This window comes from Lygodium microphyllum, chromosome 27, assembly GCF_053477565.2.
Source record: "Lygodium microphyllum isolate KBCC chromosome 27, Lygodium_microphyllum_v1.1.10, whole genome shotgun sequence".
Taxonomy (NCBI): Eukaryota; Viridiplantae; Streptophyta; class Polypodiopsida; order Schizaeales; family Lygodiaceae; genus Lygodium; species Lygodium microphyllum.
In genome coordinates, this window is record NC_141161.1 from 112,430,601 (window position 1) to 112,440,174 (window position 9,574).

Consider the following 9,574-nt stretch of genomic DNA (forward strand, 5'->3'; position numbering starts at 1 on the left):
TAGATGATCTCAGAGGTTAAGAGCAAGGTTGATGCTTGGGAAACCCTTCCCCTTTCTAGGTAAAACAACTGTTATAAAGGTCATGATGGCTTCTTCTACCACCTCTCTTGCAATGATACTAAACTTTAGTCAACGAACATGGTGTTAGGTTGAGAGGTTGTTTGCTAGCTTTCTCTAGAATAAGGAAGAGGGACAAAGAGGACGGAGTTCTATTCCTTGGGATCACGTTACTAGCAATGAATAGGAAGGTGAAGTAGGGGTCGCTAAACTTAGTGTGAAAGCTACTTCACTCATGTTTGGTGTGCTTAAAAGGTTTGATGCTTCTCAATCCTAGACATTCACTCTTAAGGTGTGGCTGGAGGAGTTTGAGAAAAAGAATATTGGCCTCCCTAGCTATGTTTGATATAAAACTCTTCTCATTAGGAGAAAGATCAGCATTCCCCATTCTCAAGTAGCTAAAAATTTGTCCCAAGAATGGCAATCAATATTAGGAGATGCCTCATGGAGAGGCTCATAGGACAAAAGAGGAGACTCATCTTCAAAGCAAGCCATCTCTTTCTTAAAGCATGCTTTCAATCCTTGAGATATACTTGAGTTTAAGCAATTTAGGCTGGCCAAAAACATATCTTTTTTTCACGTACTAACGTATCATTTGGGTTGCACTATGTTGTCAATTATCAGTCTGTTTGTAAGTGTTGTTTGTACGAGGTTCGTTAACTCTCTCTCTCTCTCTCTCTCTCCAAACATCTAACACGTCGAGACTCGACCGCGGCCATTTCATTGCTCGACAGCTTGCCCATTGTAAGCACTATCTATTAGACTGAACTGACCAAAATTCTAGAAAGTGTAAGTAAGTTGTACGCACTGGTGTTGATGATCGCGTAAAGCAGATAGTCCGTACCCAAGACGTACTCAGGAAGCTTTCCCATTTCTTACTAAATTTACAAAGAAACAATAGCATCAATAAAACAATAGCATCGTGTGCCGGACAGAACAATGTCTCGTTGTTGCTTCAGAGTATGATCAGTCGGAACCGTATTCAGCACGGTGGGCCGAGCAATGAATTCGGTAAGTGCACATACCAATCGATCAGTCACTTGTGGAAGGGGCTCTGGAGCATGGAGACAGTGGAGTAGGAGACCTGGAAGGCCTGCGCGAGAATGGAGGACGGAATGCTGGAGCCGAAGAGGATCCCGGGGAGGGAGTTGGTGCCAGGGTTAGCAGAACTGAAGGAAGCCAGGGCATGGGCGGAGGGGCCGTAGCTGGCAGGGTTCATCTGGAAGTGGACCAGGCCCTTGGGGAACACGAACAGGTCGCCCTTCTGCAAAATCTGGTTGTACATCTTGTTGGAGGTGTCCACCAGGCCCACCAGCAGGGTGCCGTCTAGCACGAACAGGAGCTCCGTGGCGCGTGGATGCGTATGCGGCGGGTTCAGGGAGCCCGCCGGGAACTCCAGGAAGGCGGCGGAGATGCCCAGCCCCGTCACTGCCGGGAACTGGTCCTGGAAGGCCTTCACCGGCTTAAACATGCCCGCCGACGCGTTGGCACCACCTTGGAAGCCCTTGAACGTGAAGAAGCTGCCATCTATGTCGGATTGGCTGGTGCCAGCTGGCAACACGAAGTCCGTCGTGGCCTCTGGATCGGAGCCTACCGCCAATCCCACCCATGTTGTCGCTGCGCAGATTGTGAGCATCAGCAAACTGAATCTAGAGCTGGCCATAGCATACAGCGATAACAGCCGCGGAGCAGTAGTCTAGTCTAGCTTTGTTATATTATTTGTGTGATGAGCGATGCTGACTGCGTGCAGGACGCGCGGCCAATTGTTACTGCTTGCTGAAGATGTCTTTCAGCAGCTGCAGGTCCTGCTGCAGAGAGGGACAGGAACTATCTTCTTTCATCGACAATATATACTACGCGAAGGGCACCTCCCCTGCCATGCTGCCCTTCCCCGGACGAACCTCTCAGCGCGCCGGACGGAGTTAACGGGATGCCACTTGGCAGCCTGATAGGAACCACGCGTTTTTCCCGGCCTAATAGTAATAATATTTATGATCAGCCTACCTTTGTACTATTTTTCCTAGAAAATAACATACGAAGGATGGTCTAATCATCTGACCACCATCGATTATAGTTAGTTTGATTGTCAATTAGAGCTGGTATGGATTAGAGTTAGTGTTCGTTAGATTGTTTATAGTGAGTTATCGATGATTAGTATATAGTCATTCTAGTTTATAGTTACTTATCGAGTATTAGTTAAGTTAATAGTTACATTATCCATTACACTTAAGTATCGACTTATGTTTAGTTAGGTTCATATTGAGCTAGATTATTGAATATAGTTAGTTAGTTATCGATTATTAGTTCAATTAGTTACTTCAAGTAGATATATCAATTATAGAAGTTAGTTCAACTAATTGTAGTTAGTTCAATTAATTATAGTAGTCTTGATGTAACTACTATTACTTGATTAGAGTATTATTAAGTATATTAACTAAGTTGATTATTCAATAGCTTGATTCGATTCATTAATCAAAACAATGTCTGCGTAGTTGAATTAATTCATATGATGAGTGATTATTTATTTAATTCATGAATTTATTCGATTAGTCGATTACTCAAGTATAGTAAGCGCTTACTTATTTAAATTAGTATTAATTTGATAAAATTTTGATTATTTAGTAATTTAGAAGTTAGCTAATTCCATTAGTAGTTGATTAGTTAGTTAGTATTGATTCGATTATTCAATTAGTATTAATTCAATTATAGTTGCTAGTATATTAATTTGATTAGTACTAATTAGCCTAATTTTGATTAATGCGGGTTAGAATGTTAGGGAATTATATTTATCAAGGTATTTTACTAAAATTTACTATGGAAATAAGTTGATGTTATTTATTATGGACTTTCCTTATTTCTTGCATGATTTGCATTATGCCTAGCAAATAGATATGAGGATACTAATGTGTTTTGTATTGTGGTGAGTAGATACTGACATGGATTTAGATAGAATTATTACTTCAAAATGCACATTTTAATACGTAAAATTTATGTACTTCGTAGCGTGGAAAAATATTATCTAAAACATTACATTTTGTATATGCTTGTAAGAGCAAGGACTTTGTGTGCATGTGACAATAGATTTTTTTTAAAATGTATTTATTAGAAGAGATGAAATACTATTTTTTATTGTAAAAATATTTGGAATAGTGTGTTTGATTTGTTTGCACAAAGGCAAGTAGTGTAAGGAAAGGAAAAGCAAGAACTTAGATTAATGGATGCTTTCAATGTCTTTTGAGCGTAAAAACTTAATTAAATATTATACATACATACATGGGGGAGGTGCTCACCCATGAATGGGAGGCGATTGTATCCAGTCCTGTGTTGTGTATGGTTTCTCAATTTCTTCTCTATCTTGTTTCTTCTTTCTTTCTTATTCAATTTGTGTCTTTCAATTCTGGTTAATAATTTGTTGTTGCATGGTGAATGACATCAACCCTCCCACAAACGTAATCAACCACAAAACCAGGGACAAATCACACAAAATCTATGTGTATGGCTCTGCCATTAATCTCAAAACTGAAAAGAAGCCATAAATCTCTTTTTTAATAATGAACAAATTTGTTATCTTCATCATCTTCATCCATAGTTTCAACCATTATGCAAGAACAAAAGGGAAAATAGGAATTTCTACACAAAAGACATAGGAGAGAGGAGAGAGAACAATTTTTTTGGCACCACCAAAAGGAGAATATGCGATTGAAGAAGAGAGAGGGAAGGAAAAGAGGAACATAACCACTCGTGCACTCCACCCCACCTCTTTTCCAAAAAGCACACCCCTTCGTATTTTTATTATTTCTTTGAATTTCTTTTGATACATTTGATATTACAAGGCCTTTAGTCTTTAATTTTGAGTATTCCTACCCTTTCCAAATGCATGCATGTAACACTTTTGTGTATACCAGTTATTTATGATGGATGTGGATGTGGATGTGGCCCCCTCATATCTCTGTCTCTTTTTGGTGATTTTGTAATAATGTAGTATTATTCTCTTGATAAAAAATAAAAATGTGATGCATGCTTGGATTGTTTTGTGCCTTGTTTTTATGCTTCTTTTGGGTATCATCATATTCCTCCCACACTGAAATGTGAAGCATCCTCGCAAACCTTGTCAAAGAAGAACCACTGTCCAACACAAAACACTTCCAAAAGTGTTAGTAATACAACTTTGATCACAAGGCCTAGCCATGGTAGGGTATGGGACTCCAAATCCATGACCACTAGAGTAAGGGAACTCCTGCCTCAATCATACTCCCACAATGAAAAACTTGTATAGTCTCCAAAAGATAGGGTTCAATCTTCAATAAGGATCCATGAGAATAACTTCTCCATCCCACAATGAAGGAAGATGAATGATTCCATCCATCACGTAGCTCCAAAGGCACTTGACAGAATAGGATAAGGTTGTAGATATAACTTTACATATTTCTCCTTATATGGAGTGGAGTGTGTTAATGTTATGAGATATGAGGATGAAGATGTTTAGATTGATTATATCCATTTGATTATATTTCTCCTTATATCCATTCGAAAGCTTAATTATAAGTTTTAAGGGACATGAAGTTTTAACTTGTCTCATTAGGTCATTGCATGGATTGCATAGGAAAGGGAGAATGCATGAAAAAGAGGAGGTGGGCTAGGAATACCAAGCTTAAGGGAATAAAGGGAGTTTTGAAAGGGGACTCCTTTGACCACACAATGAAAAACTTCTTTTCTCTCCTCCTTTCCTTTCATGGGTGTCTTTGGTTGCCCATGATTAGGGATAGACTTCTTCTTCTTGGCCTTGTCTCACTTTATATTGTTGACTCTTCTCATGGGGTATATAGGGAATGTCAAATGGTCAAAGGTCACATAGTATTTCTATAAGTATATGTATGTTTCTAGTCAAGATAAGGGCATTATTTATTTGAGGGTGAGTTACTATTGAAGAAACCACAATGACCTAGGAGCCATGACGAAGGAGTAATTTCCTATCTACCCATCTGCATCTAGACATTTGAGAAACATGGAAAACCTATTTATATAGTGGCCATAGGAACAATGCTTTAAACACATTTGAAATACCTTGATTATTTTCCTAATCTTTTAAATAGGTGCCATTGCTTAAGTATCTTATGTCTTATTGGGTGTAGCATGTGTGGATGGTAATGGTGATGGGGAGGTGTGAAGTAGGGCTATTGCTTATGCTATGTGGACCACGAGTGGGTTGGTGCAAAAGGATGGGGCGCTGGTAGACACGGAGGCTGGTGGCTCTAAGAAAAGGCAAAGGACGAATAAGGAGAGAGAAAGGGAAGCACAAACATTCGATCTGCTAGAGAGGGGGAAACCTCTCTCTCTCCCTCTCTTGACAAGGGGGAGATAGCAGGAACCGTTGCTATTGTGCTCTCTTTGCCTTCTGATACAAGTTCTTCTTCTTCTTCTCTTTCCTTCTCTCTCCTCCAACTGATGCCAGATTGCGATTTAGAATTTGTAGATCGTTTGTATAAAAATACACCCTTTCGCAACATAAGTTTTCATACGGTTCAAGATCCTGCGCCTACTCTTCTTTTTCTCCTGTTTCTTCCTCTTCTTCTTCTTCTTCTTCTTCTTCTTCTTCTTCTTCTTCTTCTTCTTTTGTTTGTAATTTGATGGAAAGCACTGATGTAGGCAGAAATGGTGAATGCAAGGACGGGTATATATTCATGTATGACCTCTCTCGTGTCTTCAATCACGACATCCTGTCCAACTGCTCTGCTCTGAATCCATGGGTAAACACATGCCCTTTAATGGCCAACTGTGGCTTAGGGGAGTCTTTTGGGGAAGCGTCCCCCTTGGGGCAAGCATGTTATTCTGTTCTTTCGCTTCTGGCCTTTATCCTACCAAGTTGCTGTGCATCTTGTGAGGGAATGGCGTCCTGGTAGGCATGGAAGATGGTGTTGCAGGCCGCATCACTTTGTCTTTGTTTCTCTCTCAGTCTCTCTCGAGGAGAAACAGTGCGTTGTCCTACTGCTACGTATCCGAGGTGTGGAATCCACCAAAAATTTTGTGTGTGTGACATTTGTTACTTTGTGCATACTTAGTCATTGTGTTTGTGTTTTGTTTTGCGTGGGCTAGATATCAAACCTCACTGTTTAGTAGATGATTTGATGTTCACCCAAAAGCACACCTACAAACCCTATGGAGGTGGGCAGCATAATGATGAACAAGAGACAACACATTAACATGATTCATTTCAAATGAAAGCCATTGTGACAATAGGGTTTGTAAAAGATGCCAAGGAGCATATGGATGTCCAAGGCTTTAATGTTTATCACAAAAACAAACTTATCAAGCCTTTTTGGAGGTTATGGAACTCTACGAGTAGTCAAGGAAGGGGACTATTCAGAGAAACGGTTTGTCAGCATTGTGAACGCTCATCTTGCCAATACAATTGGAAACCTTCTCAATTGGACACTTGGCTTGCTGAAGAAAAATTGCAATTCTTGCATCGGGATGGATTCAATTATTGTTCCAGTGACAACCTTGTCAGGATAGCTGCAGCTGAAGCACTACATCTCTGCATTATTGCCTGAAGAGTTGGAACCCACTCTGACAAATGCCATCACTGCTGGTTGGCCTACCTCTGTTCACATAATCGGAAAGAATATTCTTAGTTTTCATGCTGTTTATTGGCCAGGCATGCTCATGTCAGCAAGCTTACCATTGCCAAGAATGGTTTATGGGCACGGTTTTTTAAGAAAGGATGGGTTGAAAATGGGTGTATCATTGGCGAAAACAATTGAACCAAAGGAACTTGTGGCAACATTCGATAGTGATGCAGTGCACTATTACTTCTTAAAAGAAATAGGGTTTGGAAAAGATGGGGGTCTATTTTCAGACATTGTGTTCATAGGAATAGAGGGGAAAAAGCATAATGCTTGCTGGAGACAACGGCGTGTTGTATGCTGAAGAGCCACATGGAGAGAGAGAGGGAGAGCACAAGAGCAAGGGCAAAGAACCTCTACTCTGAGGTTGTAGCTAGCATGGTTATGACTAGAAACTGATCAAAGTAGCTTATGTGTTGTCGATCATTGCATCAAAGTAAGGTTGATGAATTCAGAGTTAAATCGCAGTGCAATCACAAGGTATCCATCACCAGGAAGAGGAAAGACAGACCTCTAAGGAAATTCTTTTAATGCGGCTTGCATCCACCGAACGAGTTGTGAATCTCTATCATCTAGGTGAAGCTCTATCAGTTACAGGCTCAAATCACACTGCACTCGCGTGGTGATCCTTGAGGGAAGAAAACTTGGCTCTCAGACCATAGTTGTAGGATATGTATTGGAAATTATTGGTTGTAGTTTTTATCCACTCCTGTGTGCTTTGAAATGATACATCACCAGTCTGCAGCTTGAGTGCACTGGATCCCTTTGTATTTAAGGTGCAGGTTGCCTATCGAGAACTTTTTTAAAGCAGTTTTTTTCTCCAATTCATGCTTGCATCAGATCAAAACCTCGGTCAGCCAGGATCTTGTTTGCACTATGATCAAATAGTGTGCATATCACAGAAGAGGGAAGAAGGACCTACTGTGAAAGCCTCGAATGTGCTAGAGACAATCGCCTGCACGTTAACTAAAGAACCTTTCAGATGGTAGGATTCTCGGTGCGGCACTAGAAGATGGACAAAAATAACTTGGCAGGCAAACATCCTGTTTGGATGGATAATGTTCCAGGCTTAATGTGACAAGATGCTCGAGTCTGCTTCCAGAACGAACATCTGTATTTTACTCAAGTCATGATTGCTCAGGTTGAGGTTTTGGAACACTGCAATGTGTGGAAGATAAAAGAAGATGCAGGAATTCGTAACTCGTCCGATTCTGTGCTTTTGCCAATCTCATGTGATTGAGCTGTAGAAAACCTTGCTTAACATTTCTGTCTAAATTTATGCCATTGTTGGGACTTAGCTACTCAAAGAGATAAGCAAAAGGAGACAAGGAAGTGTTCTGAATAGGTGGAGGTTATCACATCCTACGTCCTAATGGATAGGACAAAGTGACTGCTTTTGCTTAACAAACACAATCCACTGAAAAACAGGCGATAGATGCAACATAGTAGCGGATTGCCAGTGTTTCTTCCCCATTCAATACAGCCAAGGAGTCAGTAGCCAACTCTGGCTTGTTTCTCAGAGGAGCTCAGCTGGATACTTGTAGAACTAAGATCTCCTATGTTGTGCCCCCCTCATCACAGGGCAGCTTAGGAGAAAGCTTGTGCCTTTGTATTTCTGGCTTCCTGCATAAGAAGCCTTTTATGGTCTTACTAGACAGCCTGAATCCAAGAAGATCACGATAGTGTTGTATCTTTGAATTCCTGATTTTTGCACACAGTGTTTGAGGTCAAGGTGTTTATGCTTGAGTTTATCATTTTGGCTAAAAAACGCTTACAAGAAGCTGCCTTTCCAGAAAGCACAGAAGTGGATTGCAGTCAGCAAAGTATTTAGTCTAGCCATGATGTAGGATCTACAAATGTTGCATAATTAAATTGGGTGGCCTAAAACCAGCGGACTAATTAGATTGGAATTGATCTTGTATTTTGTAAACATCTTGGCAGTGATACAATTGTTACTTGGTATCAATTTCTCATCTTGCTTATTCACATACTTGATCTTCTATCTTGAAATTCGTCAAGGTCCTCTATGGTTGCGACTTTGCTTTCGAAAGCCCTTCGACATCTTTGGTGAACCCGACGTGAAAGCATTGCATTTTTAAAAAAATTCAAGATGGGAGATACTTCAGCATCAATTTTAGCCCCTTCTACGATTCCTACTTTGTCCTCTACTTCGACTCCATCATTGATTTCTGCTTCAAGTACTTCTACGAATGATTTAAAGCAGATTTTGTAAAATATGTCTATGTACATGCAACTTCGAAATCAATAGACACAATTGTATATGCAGCAACAGCAGCAGTTACATCAACAACAGTTGTCTCAACAAAGGCAACTATATTTGGAGCAAGAGAATGCAATCGGCACGACTAAGGTGATTGAAGCAGTTGAAAATGAAAAGAAGCTATTTGATGGCCGTAATGTATCGGCTTATTTGAAGATGTATGAGATTAAGATGGGATTTTTTGGAGTACCGACAGGACTTATGAGTAAATATTTTCTTCGCCTTGTCACACCCGCCTTGAGGGTAAAAGTGACTGATCTTTTTCTTCAAAATTCGCATTGGCAAGGTTTTAAGAAGGCCCTGAAAGAGGAGTATTTTCTTGAGGACTTTGGGATGGCTACATGGCGGTCACTCCGAGAGTGGGTCTACATGCCAAACAAAGGTCTAGCTGCTTTAGAATTGATACGAGAATTTGAAGAGAGGTATAGTCAGCTTGATGCCATTGAACAAAGAGCATTGGATATTGAGAAAGTTGAGCTTTTCTTACAAGGTGCAGATCATGCTCTTCAGGAATAATTAGGAGAGCTTCTTAAGGATTGCACGAAGCCTATGGGTCTTAAAACATATTGGCAAGACGCCCAGGATGCGGTCTCCACTTTGACCAAGAGGTGGA

The 9,574-nt window shown here is 40.5% G+C and overlaps 1 protein-coding gene across 1 annotated transcript; it reads right to left on the minus strand.

The window, feature by feature from the left end:
• Positions 1-761: 761 nt before the first annotated feature.
• On the minus strand, positions 762-1,720 carry LOC148012720 (germin-like protein 9-3). The gene has a single exon (XM_087669202.1). It carries the CDS (start codon positions 1,718-1,720, stop codon positions 1,094-1,096), a length of 627 nt encoding a protein of 208 aa, XP_087525328.1. The 3' UTR covers positions 762-1,093.
• Positions 1,721-9,574: the final 7,854 nt, after the last annotated feature.